At 34.9% G+C, this 18,440-nt stretch overlaps 1 protein-coding gene and 1 non-coding gene across 3 annotated transcripts in view; one reads left to right on the forward strand and one right to left on the reverse strand.

Annotated features, from left to right (window-relative positions):
- Positions 1-5,183, reverse strand: part of LOC135081466 (homeobox protein Nkx-6.2) — a 73,872-nt gene extending 68,689 nt beyond the window's left edge. For both annotated transcript variants that reach the window (XM_063976168.1, XM_063976167.1), the window contains exon 1: positions 4,803-5,183. In XM_063976168.1, coding sequence (XP_063832238.1) covers positions 4,803-5,109 — 307 coding nt within the window. In that variant the 5' untranslated portion in view covers positions 5,110-5,183. The remainder of the gene's footprint in view (positions 1-4,802) is intronic.
- Positions 5,184-14,668: 9,485 nt separating this feature from the next.
- Trnad-guc (transfer RNA aspartic acid (anticodon GUC)) lies at positions 14,669-14,740 on the forward strand. Its single transcript has one exon. It is a non-coding gene; the product is annotated as a tRNA-Asp (tRNA).
- Positions 14,741-18,440: the final 3,700 nt, after the last annotated feature.

The following is an 18,440-nucleotide window of genomic DNA, read 5'->3' on the forward strand; positions in this document are numbered from 1 at the left end:
GACAATGAACTGTTAAATTATGTTGCATGCTACAAAGCATTATTGTGTGATTTTACTGCGTTGTTCGTGGAAAAAATTACAAATAAAATATCGGTTTTTATTGTATGCTCTAATTTGTATTTGTATTAAATTAAGGCTTAAGTGGAATGAATACATAAATGTAGCAATTGTTTTTATAGTATTTTTGGACGTAATGTGTACTGTAATTGTATGATGTATTATAATTTCTGCAGTGTAAATAAAATACTTACTTAAATCCCAGACTTTTCCACTTATAATTTTTTACTTAAAATGTTTAATTTGCATAGCAATAATTTATATTTATCTTCTGTGGCAGCCCTACCCGACTGCCCAACTAATTAATGATTGGGCCAACCCTGCAAACGGTTTGGGATTTTAATAATTGTCTAGCGTTCTTTGGGGCCAGTGCTAAATACGGTTTTTACGGGCCGCAGAGACCCAGCTTCGATTCTCCAAATTAATATTTGGAGTTTTGTTTTGGTAAAGGGTGTAGGTATAACTGTTGTGTAATTAAATGCTGGACTTTATAAGGGCTTGGGTTTCATTGTTTTTCATAAAATTAATATTGTTTGAGTACATAAATACCTACTGTTGTACAGAAAAGTCTTAAGATATTGGTGAGAATTTTCTTTTATCTTTTGAGTTGTCACATACACTCAATCAGACTAGGAATCTGAATGAAGTATCTACTCGTTAAATTAAAGAATCATTTTTATTTTTAGACGAATATTCATTCAAGCTTAAAATATCTATTGTTACGTTTTTATCTATTGTTACGTTCCTGTCATATTTTCCTTGTCTATTGTATTGGATTTCTGTGAAAATAGGCTTAAGCTTGGAAATAAATAAATAAAATAAATAAATCTAGGAAGCAAAACACTTAGGCTTAGTTGCACCAGCTAACTTAAACCATAACTATAACAATAACCTGTGTTTTTTGTATGGAGTTTGACAGACTTTTGATGTTTGTTACACTTACAGTAAGATGGTACAACGCAGCCTTAGTAATTTTACTCTATGTGTGTTAGAATGGAGATTTGAACCAAAGACTCTGAATCATGAGCGTTCCAACTCATTAATCCTAGATCCAAGTAACCTATCATTATCTCAAAAAGTATAAAAACACGGGCTTTTCTTAACTCGTTAGCTAATATCAAACCCTAATAGTTTTTCAAAGCTATCTAAATGTAACTGTCCAAATGTAATTTGTCTTTTTCAGTTGTTTAATAAAAGAAAAAAAACTAAGTAAATAAGTAAGTTTATATCCGTTATTTCGTATAGTTGTTGCAATTCACGAAGGCGAGTGAGCTTTACATGTGTGGTGGTTCGCTACTATTCGTTTTTCAAATGTTCTGACAGACATTACAGTATTGTTATGTGCATGTACACGTACACACATAAGTAAAGCTCACTCTGCTTCGCAAGTACCCAATTTTACAAGCTTTGCTTAATTTGTGACTAGATGGCGCAGTGTAAAATAAAATTATTTATATCTTAAACTGTGTTCAAACATACAACTCATAGTTATACCACAACTTCATACAAAACTATAACATCAGCAACAGCATTATTATTATTCATTAAACATTATTACCTGATCAGTTATCAGCTTATCAGTTGATAAGCGGAGGGACGCGTTTATTAAAATCACCGTCCATCCGTGGCGAGATATTATTAATTAATAACATAATTTGCTTTGGGTTCCTTTTAAGAGGTAAAAAATTATTAAAATGATAAAGTAATCAGGTTAGAAATAATCGTTTTCCTTGGGTTCATTTTCATCAAGGGGACATAGAACAGTTAGATGAGAATTTAATCGGAAACTCGCTCTACATTAGAAAATGCTATTCTGTAGAGCACATTTCAATTATTTCGAGAAACTGCAATAAAACATAATAAGTAAATAAATAAATAAATATGTGTAAATTTCGTTTTTCTGAGATGGAAAACTTCGTTTCATCAATTCGAAAAAAACATTACGGTTACCATGTCTAAATAGCTGTTACAACTCTTTAATGCGTTTATTTAAATGTCTGATTTAATACATTATTTAATAGATGTCAAGATAGTCTCCTTTAATGTCCTAAATACAAATATTCACAAAATATTATATTACCTACATTAGTAAACTAATTTAACATTATACGTAAAAAGGTGTGAACCGTAACTCTTCGTATTTTAATTGATCGATCGGCACGACACAATAATTGCAAGTACCTTGAAAACGTCAATTACTCGCTATCTCGAGCACCAGATTACAGGAATTACAGCTGTAATATTGTGGCGCGGTTTAATAATATTACATTCCTGGATTATGTCGATATTGACGGAGTGAAGTCAGTGATAATGATAAGCAAATTTAATTGGATAGAAAAATTAGGAATGTGTGTGTGTCAACATACTCGTAATACATAGAAAACAGAAGTAAAGTAAAAGTAAAAAAGTATTTATTACTAAAAGATGTCACATTGTACAAATTATTCTGGCGGTCTCTGCACTAAGCAGGAAAGCTTGCATCGCAGCGCTCAATACGAACAATTACCTTAAAAATAATGACATCGGTCTTGATAGGACGGACATGTTTAACAACACAGCAACAAACAACTTTCTTACAACAGCAACTTTCTTACTTTTAGCACATCTAAATAATGTGACTGACATAGTGATCTATCAACGCACAGCCCAAACCACTGGACGGATCGGGCTGAAATTTGGCATGCAGGTAGATGTTATGACGTAGGCATCCGCTAAGAAAGGATTTTACGAAACTCCACCCCTAAGGGGGTAAAACGGGATCCACGCGTTGGAAGTCGCGGGCGGCCGTTAGTTTTTGGATAAATTGACGACCTTTTCCTTTGGAATCCTTTCTGAGTTTGACATTATTTAGGTTTTTTTCATCACAACTCATAGTCTGGTTGTCATTTAATGGAAAGCGATGATCAGATCAAAGATGGAAGCGAAATTCAACCCGGAATCTTCAACCACAGAAGGTTGTTCTTCTTATCACTAATTTTACAGTGAGAAAGCTTAACTTTATTATGACGTGCCTTTCAAATCAACTTGTCTAGCACATTATTATTACTGACGGGATTGCTACCATGTACCTTAATTTTGAGTATCCGATATTTCGGCACTGTTGCAAGCGCCATGGTCACGGAGTAACTGAGGAAACTTGCGGGTGAGATGATATGGGCAGACATATCGGTCTACCATGAAAGTTTATAACAATATATGTATTGTGTAGCACATGTTATTATTTTCTACTTTGCTTTATATTTTCTCATTTATATTTCATTTATGGACCGCAGCTTAGTAAGCTCTTAAGCATCAGAGATAAATATTAACAAATTAAATAAGATTAATACAATTGAATATTAATTGGAATAGCAGTAAAATCATTAATTAAATTAAATTAAATTGCATTCAAGGTTTTTATTAACTAACTAGCTTTCCACCCGCGGCTTCGCCCGCGTGGAATTTTTGTCTGTCATGGAAAAACAATATCACGCGCGTAATTGCTCACCGTTTAGACCTACCCTGGACTACGACAAACATTTTAAAACCAAAATCAGCTCAATCGGCCCAGCCGTTCTCGAGTTTTAATCAGACTAACGAACATCAATTCATTTTTATTTATATAGACAGATAGATTTTACATTTTCTTATACTGTCATTTTTATTTTTTGCATTTTTACATAAAAAGCGGAATAATCAATATTTTGATTATGAAAATTAACGACTCTACAACAGAATATCCCAATAAAACATCATAGAATTCATCGGCAGCAACCAGATCTAACAATTTCAGATTTATTATAATATTATGTATTTAATTTGGTATTGGAAATATAAAGATAAAAGTATATTATGACAACAATATTAAAAAAAAACAACCGAATTGAGAACCTTCTCCTTTTGTTAAAGTTGGTTAAAAATAAAGAGACAAGATTTTTCTGTAATAAAACTAGTTGAAAAAGTAATAACTTGTTTAAATCATTATTATATTTGCTATGATATATTAGTCCAGCTTTAGTAATTCCCAACTTTAAATAAGAAAACAGAAATCATTTTTTTCTTCAATATAATTTTTTTTAGAGTTGTAGCCGGATATAATAATTAGTTGCGTGACAATGATTCATGTTAAAAAGCTTGTATTATGTATGTAAGTATAATTAAATACCTAAAACAAATCCAGTTGGCATATTATCATTCTCCCGACGGCGGCGGCGGCCGGGGCGGGCGGTAAAGCGAGCTTTTTTAAGCTTTCGTATTTTATTATATTCATGGTTTTCTTTGCGGTACAAGCCTTTAAGGTTTTACTATCTTTATACGTTATTAACCTTTTAAGGGTAAATAGGTATAATACTAAACTTTTCCCCATTTTCTTCTTATCACATAAAGTTACAACTTCTAGAATAACCTCGGTTACCTACTAATTTACAAATACCTACAACAGGTTCTTTCAATATAATATGTTTTAACAATATAAGAAATAGTAACAATAAATTACTTTTTTGATCTTCAAGACTTCTAGCTCGTTGATGTCTTTTTCAAAGTTGTAAATTAATTCACTATTTATCAATAAGTCTCATTAATCAACAGAAGATCGTAATTTATAAACATTAACATCATACAGATTATTGTGTCAAAGTTCATTCATCAAGTGTCATATGAGAGAAGTCTTCATTACAACAACTAACCTATCAATTCTTTCATAGATTTATTGCATTATATGCAAGTTATACCTAGAGTTATGGTTGATATAAAGGCAAAGTACTCACTAGACTGCAACCGGTCTCTCCACGCCATCGGGTTGGAGACCAGCCCTTGGAAGCCAGGCCAGTAGAGCGGCTTGTGCTGAAGGTAGTGCGCCATCCCCGCCGCCGCAGCCGCCAGAGACAACCGAGGCGTCAACAGCCCAGCACCCACGTTAGATCCCACTGCTGGGCGCGACAGTATATGGTCAATCCCGTGAGGATTCGGCGCTGGAGGAGGCGCCTCCGCCAAAGAACTCAGCGCCGCCAGCGGAGCCCCAAAACCACCCTCCAAACCCCGCGACATCGGAGGCGAACCACGCAATTCGGACATATTCGTAGTCACAAACCGAACACACGCTCCAGCAAATTAAAACATCTCGAACACCGAACGGCGAACGTTCGACCACTCGCGCGCCGCGACACCAAATGAAAAGCGAGCTCCTGGGCGCAAACAAAAAAAAGTGAATTGAGAACGCCCAGTCAATCTAAACCTTATATCGCTGACGCCGCCCAAAGATGAAACACGCACAGAAATACGCTCCTCTCGCTCCTTCTTGTACCGGCCAGATAGGGACAGACTGCTCCTGGTGTTAACACGAGAGCGTAGATTTAACGAATCGCTATTTGATGGCGCTTCTTGTCTCTTTATAATTAAGTCGGGTGCAGTTTTTGCGGTCCCCCCGCGCGTGCATTCCCCTCTAGCGGCCGCGCTAAAAACTATTATGCGATATAATAAGGCAGTTTATTTTGAAACGATAATAGCAATAATGGCCGGAAGGATCGTTTGTCGTCGTATAATTTATGTGACAAATATTTTATTAATTGACAGCGCCGTGAATGGCACTCGAGGTCGGAAGGAAGCGAAACACCCATTGAATTAGAGACATCTGCTGGGGTTCTGAGATCGTGTAGATTTTATGCTCCATTACCACATATTGGTGTATTATATTAATTGATTAAACGTACCAGTCAATTAATTTTAAAATATGTATACTTCTTACTACAATAAAATAGGTAGTCCAAGTTTCATTAAACTTTATATTGTTTTTTTTTACTTTTACAAAACTTCTTTAGCTGTCTCTGTCTGTGTAATGAACTTAAAAATTTAAATCAGTAGTAAGTACACAAAAAAAAATTCAATCATTGGTCGACTAAATGCTGAAATTCGACCATTCACAGCTATATGTATATGCCTCTAAATGAATGAATTATCTGATCTTCCCGTATGTATAAAACTCTATCTGTATGTAACAATCTTAATTTTCAATTTTATTTCTGCACCCAAAATCAAACTTACAAACTGACCCTTTATATTATTTAATCTGAATCAAAAACACGTTACAAGATCAAGATAAAATATAAAAAAATAGTCCATTCACGCCTTAAACCAGTTCCATCCCCAAAGTCATAGGAAATGAGACTCCATTCACACATCCCATCAAAACACCGAAATCAATTAAAGAAACTCGGTATCCGGTCCATTCATGACCAATCCCATACAAAAAATGACCAAACGAATACAAAAAACTGCCTCAGAACAATTTATGGTCGAAAAATATGACCACAGAGTTTATCCTAGTTTTTTACTTTTTTTGATGATGGTTTATGGATGCTTATTGGGGTAGTTATAGATTTTTTATTTGAAAATTCGAGGATTACCTTCCTCGCTTCAACAACAGAGTACCTAATTAACTGTGGTATCGAATGAGGGCTGATACGTCAATATTAAGTACCTCTTTCTGCTTCTTTCTTCCTTTCAATGGACTCTTGGCCATTTTATCAGACGTCGATTAAATTTTTCAAGCAAAGGAAAATCAGTGGTAGTTAAAAATCAGTCCAAAGCATCTTTTCTAGATCTGGATGTAATTTTTATGAGTTGATAGAGAAAGAAGTTAGTTACATTTCCTCAAGCTAAACCTCATGCTGTATAGCATAAGCATGTTCCAAGCCGTCAATTGTAGAGCATACTATACATACATACACTCTTCAGACAAATATTTTATTAAAGAAAGAAAAAAAACATTTTACTTGCACAGATCAACCTGTCTTCAATGAAAGAAAAGCCTTTATTAACTGAGGTCAACCTGTCTTCAGGATGTAAAAATCTATTTCATTGATAAAAGTCTGTGGTTTCAAATTACCTTGAAATAATACTAAGGCAAGTCACTGCCTCTATGATTTATGTAATGTGGGAAACACATTAATTTTTAAAACAAGCTTCATACATTTAATGAGCGCACACTACGTAATCAATTAATAGTTAAAGTCAACAACTATAGCTAAGATTAATGCCAATAAAGCTTAAATACAGGGTTGCAACTAGACTATAGCACATCAATACCTATTGTGGCACCTTAACTTGTTGTAATACAGACTATTTCCCAACAAAAATGTGTCTTAGCATACACGTCATACGTTTATCAACTGTCAATGTTTGCCGCACAAAAGTCAAAATCCATTGAGGGTATCAATTACTCCCTTCTATTGACGCAGTCGGGTAAACGATTTGTACCGGCCGGATGTGACATAATACCGCATTACAGGACGAGGTGGGGCCTCAGTGCGAGCGGGAGATATGTCAAAAAGTCTGCCAAGTGCCAAGTTTAAAGCTGAGAAAAGACGTAACTAGCCAAGTTGATAGCCAAGAAAATACGGGGCTGGGCAAGATTAAAATCAAGAAATGACAAGCTGGCCATGTTTAGAGTTATAATAATTGTAAGCCATATGAGAAAGAGGCTCAAAAAACTGAACTCCGACAAACGTTCGCGTTTCTTCGTTATTTCGTTACTCTGACACTATTTAATGGGTGCGCCAAAGTTCACCTAAATTTTCAACTCCGAAAATTGGAAGTCCGAAAATGTTCTTCCTAAAATTTTTCATCCTATCAATCACAATTCCTAACTACTCTGTCTCTAATGTTCATAATTCCGAATCATTCAACATCATAATGTCATTAGCAATAAACATCTATTATACTTTATTTGTTCTCCTAGATTTTCTAAACATAACCATATTTTACACTATTATTCTAAGTCATATCTTTTTTGTTTAGATTTCTTTCTTTGACGATATATTAAAGTTCAAGTTTGTTGGCATTAGCACGTATAGGTACTTGAGTCCCGCTCCAGTCATTCAGTCAATTTCCAGAAACGAATCGGTCCTATTCATAATTATTGGTTTAGGTTAGGTTAGAACTGTGACCATAACGCACGAGCCGAGCGAGCGAAGCCAGAGTCCCGCTCTAGTCATTCAGTCAAGTTCCAGAAACGAATCGGTCCTATTCATAATTATTGGTTTAGGTTAGGTTAGAACTGTGACCATAACGCACGAGCCGAGCGAGCGAAGCCAGAGTCCCGCTCCAGTCATTCAGTCAAGTTCCAGAAACGAATCGGTCTATTCATTATTATTGGTTTAGGTTAGGTTAGAACTGTGGCCTTACGTTTCATTCGCGAAGAACGTATTTCTGTACGTAGTATTTATTATTATTCTATGGTATGAGTGAAAATATTATGGTAATATTTAGGGATAAAAATGTTATGATAAAAAACAGTAGGAGTTTAAATATATTTACATAAATGATATTATTAATTACAATTTTCGGAAACATGAGTGTTATGAACATCGCCGGTAGCACTACAAATAGTATGAATGAAAACTTTAGGATGAAAAATTTTAGGAAGAGTGATCATTCGGATTTAAAATCGTTAGGAAGAACCATTTCGGGTAAATAACTTTAGGTGAGCCAATATGGACCCCTATTTAATACTAACTTGACTTAACTCAGACACTACGCTACTCTGACAAGGGTAAAACGCCTATGTCGGCGTAGCGTAATGTCGAAGAACCTTTAACCTTTGTCGAACTGTTAAAATGTATTGTTAACTTAGCTCATAACTACTATTTTGCACACCTTATTAGCAATTTAAACTTGTTGGCTAATAATAATAATAAGATGTTGCTTACTACAACGTTCGAAACATCGTTTTGTTATCCAATTTAGTATGAAAACATAATTATTAAAAGCTTTCGTAAGTAAAATATTTTTAAATGAAGATTTTAGAATCTACTCGTGTTTAAATAGTTTTATTTCTTAATACAGACCTTCACTCGCCTGCAGTGAGGCCCCACCTCACCCTCTTCCCTACAAAGGGTGCGCTGGCCATTCATCCCGACATCAATTAGGGACACCTTTGCTTTGTCCCGATTTTATCATCGGTCTATTATAAGCTTATGATAGGGACAACTTTTGTTAAATCCCCACAAACAATTTTAAACTTTATTCACAACGAATAAAACTTAATTACGTGTGTGGTGGAGTTGGATAAACAAAATTTAATTTTGATTAATCCACCACCGTTTAATTTAAAGAAGGATTAAATTATTGCGACAAATTACCAATTAGTCTGTAAGTACTTTAATTTAATAAAGGGATTATGTAGAACGTTAATTAAAAGAACAAATTAATATTATCATTTAAATATTTTTTTATTTACAAACGTTTGTTTAAGTAGCAATGAAACAGGTTTAATATAAAATGGAATCAAACTCAAACAAACGGCTAGAAAGCTAAAATCAACAGCTTTAAAATTTTATCTCTACAAAAAGCACATAACGAACTTATTACATCGGAACTCCCACCACATTTAATTCGGAGAACGTATTGCGGCCTCCACACTCGCAAGCTCCAACTTTAAATGCCAATAAAAAAATAGATTCAGAGCTTCAGGAATGAAGAATCGACTCCCGTAATCTACGATATAGAGCGGGACGCCGCTAGCGGCTGATAGAGACATAAAACAAATACGGCGCTCTGATTGGCTGTTAGAGATCAAGCCACGCCCTCCCCACCCTCTTGCGCACGTGTTTTTGTTGCACACACACGATATTCGGACTTCGCAGCGAGCGGACGTGCCACATCTATGAATGAAACTTTCATGAATTTACGTTTCCATTTTGTACACAATATTTCATGTGAACATTTTATATTGGAAGCTGATAGCTACGTTTGGGATGTTTCCGTTGTTTGTCTTGGTAGGGTGACTATGCTAGTGTGAGGATAAGGATTTATTTAATAAAGTTTGGAATTTAAGTAAATACAATAGAGAACGTGTTATAATATATTTTAACTAAGGCAAACTAACATTAACGATGAACAAATAATATGTTTTTATATCACCAACTCTATCCTTAATATGTAAGCAGGCACTGTCAACTTTATCATGGGTACCTAATTAAAGAAAAAAGTTATCACACTGTTAGGTAATGATTTATTTCATACCCGGGTTTTCTATTTCTTAACCAATTTAAAAAATGGTCTGTCTTATCTTATAGTTAATGGCTGCAACTGTTTTAATTGAAACATCGTAAAAAAAATAAGATACGGCTTTGATATCAATTAAAGAAAAAAAAACTATTAAAAGTGCTCGAGATCAAATTAAAACTTATGGTCATTAATTTTGATCCTTTAATACATATTACCAGTATTTAATACATATACATAGTAGCGCAGGACCGTTCATTGTGGAAAACCTTGGGGGAGGCCTTTGTCCAGCAGTGAACGTCATTTGGCTGAAACGAATACATATTAACTAATGACGTATCTGACACAATAAACAAACTCACTCTCCCTACAAACCGTGTTAAATTCGTCACTTCGCAAACTGCACCATCTGAGCAGTTAGTTTTTAATCTCCAAATGCGAGCACTAAATCAAATCAATCGCCTTAATATCACTAAACAAACTAAATTAAATCATCCGTGCCCTACAATGACTCGAGGGTCCCATAATTATATTATTTGGGGTGCCATACACCCCTGTATTGACAACGCCGTGACCGTTATTATTAAATAAATTAAATGGAATTATAACGCTCCATTTACTTTCAGTTTTGAAACATTCGGCTAAATGAAATTGAGTGTTTTGTTATTCTATTCATTTAATGTAGCGATGGTAATTTAATTTTTGAGATGACACCTTTTTAATGGGTGTTTAGAAATAATCTTAATCACTACATATTTTAAATTAAAACAAAGTCGTTTTTCTGTCTGTCCTATGTATGCTTAAATCTTTAAAACTACGCAACGGATTTGGATGTGTTTTTTTAATAGATATAGTGATTCAAGAGGAAGATTTTAAGTATACTTAGCACCCGTACGAAGTCGGGGCAGGTTGCTAGTCAAAGATAAAGGTAATAAATAATATCAATATTTAGAGTAAAATTACAACCTTAGTCAAAGTTGGAGAACACATAGAGACATAAATAAGCGAATTGGATTCAATATCACCAAAAGCATACTCCCAAAGCTCTCTTAAAATGACATATTACAGTGAGCTAAATTGTTAAGTTTAAAAATACCTAGTTTACCAACAATGAGCTTTTAAGCTCCTTGGATTATGTTAGATAATCTAACTCTTTTTCAATACAACAATTAGGTACTTACATAATAAATCAATCACAATTTCAAAACTTACTACATAGCATAGAGTTTTGCTAGAGTTCAAAAAATTAAATGTATTAATAAGACAGAAAAATATTGCAGCTAACTGAAATTTTTCTTCGGTACTGAAGTGGTTGAAACCACGAATAAGATTGTTGTCGATGGATAAATATACAAACAGAATTATTACAAAACGCAAACAAATCTGTAATACCTTCCATTGAAAACAATCTCAGATTTCCAACCTGTAAATAGCCCGCAAATAATTTCGTAACAAAAACATAAATACACCCTGCTTCTTTCATTTCCTCGACCCATTGGGGCTGTGGCTGAACCTTATGTGGTGGAGATAGGAATGGATTTAGAGGGAGAAAGCAGGAATGAAAGGTGAAATACAATAAACATGGTACACAGGTGTATCGGTGGCTATTGGAAAACTTGTAGAATTAACGGACGCTGCGAAACAGGGGTCGGAGGGATGGGACGGTGTAAGATTATTAGTCGAGTTGTCGATAAGAAGAAAATTCTCTTTTAATCGTCTCTATTTTATGTTTAATGTGTGTATTCAATTTCTATTGTTGATGAATATTAGTAAGTAAGTTCGAAAGTTGGAGTGAAAAGTATAAAAAACTTCTATAATTCCGCAGCTTTTTACGTGTTGTTTAGCGAACTTTCAAAGTTGCAGAATTTTCATTACCCTTTTGGTTCATAGTTTGGTTAGTAAGTACTAAAAATCAGAACTACTACATCATGCTATGCAATTTTAGTTAGATAGACTTCAACTTGGCTATTAGATAAATAATGATAACAACTCACTCTCATTAAGTCATACCCAGTTTCTGGCCTGGGGGGGGGGGGGTAAATCATACCCGACTTCTGGCCGAGGGGGCAGTCATGCCCAGCTTATGACCTGGGGAGAGGAGAGGCGGGGGAGTCATACCCAGCTTCTAGGCTAAGATTAAATAGATTTCCAGGAGGGAGCAGCTGGCCCGCCCATGGGAACGGCGAATAGATAGGTAGGTACGTGGGTTTAACTCAGAAAAACTAAATAACAGGTAGGTATTGCGTGTACATCGAAATGATCTTCATAGCAATGTCTTGTAGCCTAGGCAGAGTGTACCTGCCTCAGCTATACTTATTGTTAGAAGTAAATAAATTAATACCTACTTATACATTTTTATACTTTACTTGGACGAAGATATGACTCTAACAACACTTATGAACACTTTATTTGCATAAATCGCCAAATATACCACCGCGGAGACCCTAATCGCGTCTCCGCGTTCCATTGAATCGTATGAGCGTATGGATTTTTTGCGATATTTTTCACAATTTCTATTTAAAAAAATTACCTATCGATATCTTACTTTATTCTGATGAATAAATGTCATAAGAAGTTTTTCTCTAAAACTGATAGTATGGCTAGAAAAAAATATTTTCTATCCACGCAGTACGCGCCGGCAGCGTTCGGATCGGATATAATGACGTCATCGGTCCCGCGCCGGGCGGTCAGTGAACTTTTTTAGTAATTTGGCCATAACTTTGTCAATTTTTGTCGTAGAACAAAAATTTTTGGACTGTATATTATGTATTTCGTAGACCTATAAATCTGCATTCACAGCTAAAAATCGAAATGATCCTCATTGCAAACAATAAAAGAAAAACAAGTTAATTTAATTGTTATGATTTATTTTACGACACAATCTCAACAACTCGTGGCTTTTAGTTAGATTCAAAAACCGTGTATTTTATTTTGTTCTATCGATAGTTTGAAAGCCATCCCTATCTCCAAGCGAGTGCAAAACCTAAACATTAATTTTATAGCTCACTAGTGATTTCCCGCGGAGTCGCTTACACCTCTTTATCGGGCACCTGAATTAAAAACAATAAATTGTTCACCGAACGAATGAAGCCAAGTTTCAATTAAAAAAGTTCACCCACTGTTTATTATTTCAATAAATAACTCGATATTTATAAACGACTGTTGTTATGTAAGAAAAGTTTCATATTAAATATTTTCGGGGAATATTTAACTACGAATGGAGACGGTTTTTAATATTTTAAAGGTTGATATGGCAGAAACATCATAACATCAGGTGCGAATGCGGTCAAATACCTGCCGTCTTGCATAAAAAAAAAGTTATTTTTAAAACCAATTGTTTTATTGCAAAGCCTTATGTCATAGATGCATTGCGCCTAAAATATCAAGCAGTGTCCAACAAGCAATGGTGAACGATTAGGAAATGTTGAAAGTAAAATGTCTGCTTTTAGTACAAAATCAGTGTGCATTAAAAGACAAGGGCAAAACCTAGGACGGCGCAAGAAGCTAGTCCATAAATATAATAACACTAACAATTATAGTTTAAAACAATAACAGCTATAATGTCTACCAAAACAGCTGATGCCTAACGACCCTCCGTCCCTACTCAGTCGTTCTAGCAATTAACACCAACTAATTATGAGTCGTTTGAGATCGCGATAGCCATTACACTCAATCTCCATAAATATGATAGCCATTACGCTCAGTCTCCATAAACATGATGACCATTAGAGTCGTTTAGTCTAAATAGTTTGGTCAATTGATCCTCAGAACTCAACTGCTCGGTCAGTTTTGAGAAAATCTAGATGATGATGGAATAAAGTTATGAAATTCATTAATTGGCTAATGCCCGTTTTTACAATCAATCCCTAATTTTTAAGTGACCCTTATGGTGACAAATAACAGGCATTTTGTTTTTATAGGAGTCACTTAAAAATTAGGGATTGATGGTGAAATCAGGCATGAGTACATATATTTAATTTAATATTTTCAACCGTGTAAGTTGCATAAATGCTGTTGAGTTTCTCAATAAATAAAGCAAATAAGCAGCAGCGCTCTCTGAAAAACATCAACCTTTTAAACTGCGATCTCCAACCCGCCTGCCAAGCGTGGGGATTATGGCAAAACCCTCCAGTATAGTGGAGGAGGCTCATAGTCCAGCAGTGGACTGTAAAGGGCTGTTGATGATGAAAGCAAATAAATCTAAATAAAGTGGGTTATATTTTTATATTACTTACAAATAAGGTAACACAATGTTACTAAAATGTAAAGTTATACAATGTGTTGTAATCTTTATTTTTTGCTCCACTAGTCTTTGAAGATATTTGGCTAATAATAGAGCAAACTAGTCTCTTTACTTTGAACATCTGTGTAAACTAAGAAACCATGAATTGCTACTGAAAGGAAAAAATACCGACTCATATTAGTCATGTAACATTTTTTACTCATCTAATAAAAGGAACCAATCAAGTAGAAGAAGTTACAATCACGTTACATTGCAGTTTTTACTAGCAAAATGTTTTACAAAAAACCTTATCAATGACAATCTTTATCACTTGCGATGCGAACTACTTTTTTATCACATCAAGTAGTGATAAACTATTGATTTAAAATTTTGTACTTGCTCATACGGTCTTCGGTAGTATAGTGGTCAGTATCCCCGCCTGTCACGCGGGAGACCGGGGTTCGATTCCCCGCCGGAGAGAACTTTTTTTGTCATTTGTTTTTTTTTTGTAATTTTTATTTAATTTTCTATTTAAAAATAGTTGAACTGTCATTAAATTTCTAACTGAGAAACTGATTGGAGCAAGATTTTATAAAATTATTTTTGTGATACATACTAAGTACTTGATGAGTCCTTGGGATATAAGGAAGGTGGACTACTATGAAATAATAAATATCAATATGTAGACTTTCATGAAGGTAAACGTATTTGACTTTTTGTTCTAACTTACATTAACATTACTTGTACAAATTAATTAACCCAATCTAATCGAATTGAGTTTTATCAATACGTACACTACAGCGCCATCTATAGATGATAACTAGAAGCGCAGTTCCTATACACTTAATCAAAGATATTAACAGAATCTACACATTTATAAATACACTTCGCAAAACGACCATTTCAGTATAAAACAAACATCCAACTAGCATCAACTAACACCATATTTTCGTGGACGAATCTAGAACGAGACATTAGCCGAAACCGCCCCGTAAATCTTGTCAATTAACTGGCACTTACCCCCTAACCCCCTAAGGGGAGGGGGACAAATTGAATTTGTTTGACGTTCTCTTAATGTTAAGGCGCTGTTGTTTGCGAAATTAGTTTTTAGAACAAGCGATAATCACTTGTTTCGATGGCTCGGAGTTGCAATTGATGGTGTTTTTATGGCGTTATTAAGAATCAATTAGGTTTATTTCAAAGGCTTACACAAGTGGTTTATATTACTCACTTCATGGGAACTACTACTTGACTTAGAATAAATATTAATATTGGAACTAACTATGAGTAAGAACCTATAAAAAAATAATTATGATCGTCGCCGCCATGATAGCAAGAACGACGACAGCTCATCAAGCTAAAAATTGTGTTATCTTATTTATGGAGTTGTCAATAGGAGCTATTTTGCATAATTTATTACCGAAATCATGTCTCATGGTTAAATAAACATAACTTATAATAACTTATATACTTGTAGTATGTACTTATAATCTATTGTATGTAGATTACAGTTTAATTTTCTGTCGACTCTACATACTTGTAGTCTGCTTAGAGCAGGACTCTGAAAATATCCGTGTAAATTTTCAGCCAAATGACGTCCACTGTTGGACAAAGGCGTCCCCCAAGGATTTCAACGACGACCGATCCTGCCGCACCCATAAACTTCCCGTCACTTTCACGAACGTCATCAGATTAATGCAGAAAAAATATTATAAGAAAAATAACCGTTCACTAGGACATAAATAACAATGTAGGTAATTAATGTAATTATCTAAAATTATGCCTTTAGCCTTTATCATAGGGCTTAAGTTATAAAAACTGCCAGTCACAAAGCTCTCAACTCAATATTTTACCTAATCAAAACACAATGTCTACGTTAAGTAGCAACTCCCCAAGAATCCCATTACCATCTTTTCACAAAACCATACTCTTTTTGGCCACTTCGTATGTTCAAGGGGGAAGTGGGGATAATGGTACGAGACGATTAGCAAATGTTGTTACTGAACGTGACAGGATGTGCCCGGAAGTGTTAAAAGAGTAGACAGGGGAATGGATAGAAGGGGCAGTATTTTAAATTATTTGTTCTGGCGCTTTTGCTATGGGATCCAAATATAACTACAGAGAATACTCGCACCTAAATGGAAATTGAAAAGTTATAATTTCGACAGCTTTGATATTAAAAAATAAGGTGTTTTGGAATAATGGGCAAACGCGCATCGTCGTTAAAGTGACAATACCTACTTCCTGAATGTAGTATTTCTGTGGCATTCGGCAGGGCACACCGTTGGGGCAGAAAAGTTCTCGAGTGGTGACCATAGGCCGGAAGACGTAGTGGGGGCAGGCATTCCCACCTTCTACTAAGTATATTTTTGCTCCACTTCGTTATTTCTGGCTTAGAATTTAAAAAGCAGGCCAGTCTATACATTTTAGCTCTACATCGGCAGACCAAAACCGTCGATCTTCACATGGCAGTAATTCCCAAATTGAGATTTACGGCGGCGGTCGAACGCGCGTCTTGCCGGCGCCGGGCGGTTAAAACACGCCGGTTATTTACTACGCGGTTATTGTGAAGTTTCTTTCTACAAATAGAAGTCACTATAGGACTTTTGTTTTGTGACGTAGAAGTGATTATTGTAATGTAGAATTGTAGAATCAAAATGAACTCACGTAATGCAACTCACCTGAAGAATAGGTTCAAAAACATCATGGAGTTTTTAAAACGAAAGGTCAAGTCCCAATAAAAATTGAAGGGGTGAGTGGACAAAGGTCTTAACTAACAAAATGAGTTATGAGTGTTTGAAAATGTTAATCTGCTCATACCACATTTGAATCCTGCAATGTATGAATGCTTGTCAGATAACACCTTTGTTAAGGTTTGACACGTAACAAAATTGCGTGTTTTGAGCTCATTAGTCGATTTTATCATCACTTAAAACCTATGTTCATGCAAAAAAGTCGATTCTTCAGTTTTGTCAGATAACACCTTTGTGATCCACTCACCCCTTCAATTGCCAACTTAAACATAAACACTGAACTGTCTAAATCTCGAATGATTAGATAAACTTATTTTCGATTGCAAAAGTGAAGGATAAGTTATGATTCTGAGGACATTTCACTTCTGCTTGAATAAATTTTCATTGAAATAAATTTAAAAACTGCCTGTATTTATTGACTGACTGTACATAACTTGTAATTTAACTACTTAATTAAATAATTGTGGAGATAATCTTGAGATTAAATAAAGTTTTGAGCATTTCAGTTACGGTTCTAAATCGACATCTTTTTAGTCCCGCAAAGGGTGTAATATAAATTAACGGAAACACTCAAAATATTACTTAGTCCCATTGATTTATAGGTACTTCATGTCATGCCAAAATGTTCGCGGTTACGTTGGACCGCTTCCATACATCGGCAAATGGCTAAGTAACTGCTAATTCTGCTATCCTTCATATGTAGAGCTAGCAAAGCTTTTAGTTCTTACGATAAAAAGATAAGGAAATGTGGGTTAATACGAGTGGTATGACTTGAAATGATTTATTTTATGGTCCAATTTGAGACTGAAAACAGAAGAAAACTTATTTTTTCACCAAATCTGACATAATCTAGGGACATAATTTGTCAAATAATAATATTTAATTCGCTATCTACGAGTCAAAAGAAGTTAAAAGGTATTTCTCTCTCTCTTACCTAAGTAGGTCTACCTAATCTTACGCCCGTATTCACAAACGATGCTTGCTTAAGTGAAGCAGCAAATCGAACGCACAGCGTTGAATAGAGCTCTGTGATTGGTTCATGTGTCACCCTGTGCGTCCATGCGCACTGTGAGACATCATAGTAATGTTTGTAAATACGGGCGTAACTCTTGATTGTCTTCTACTTTACTCCAATTTGCCTACATTGAAATTAAGTTCAAACAAACAAAACAAAAACTTATCCTTTTCAATTTTAACCCCAACAAAAACACCATCAAGTAAATTAGAAAAAACGCATAGTTCTTCATTAGTTCCCGTAATTAATCCTTTAAAAAGCCCTTCTCTCGATTGCAAAGTGGACACTAAATCTCCGCTTTTCCATAATTCATCTGCGAAAAAAACACCTCATCTACCAAATGGATCCCAAATAAGTCCAAATTCTTCAATTCCAATTTCGGACAAAATTCGTTCCGATATTTATTGGAGAT

The sequence above is a fragment of the Ostrinia nubilalis genome, chromosome 20, assembly GCF_963855985.1.
Source record: "Ostrinia nubilalis chromosome 20, ilOstNubi1.1, whole genome shotgun sequence".
NCBI lineage: Eukaryota > Metazoa > Arthropoda > Insecta > Lepidoptera > Crambidae > Ostrinia > Ostrinia nubilalis.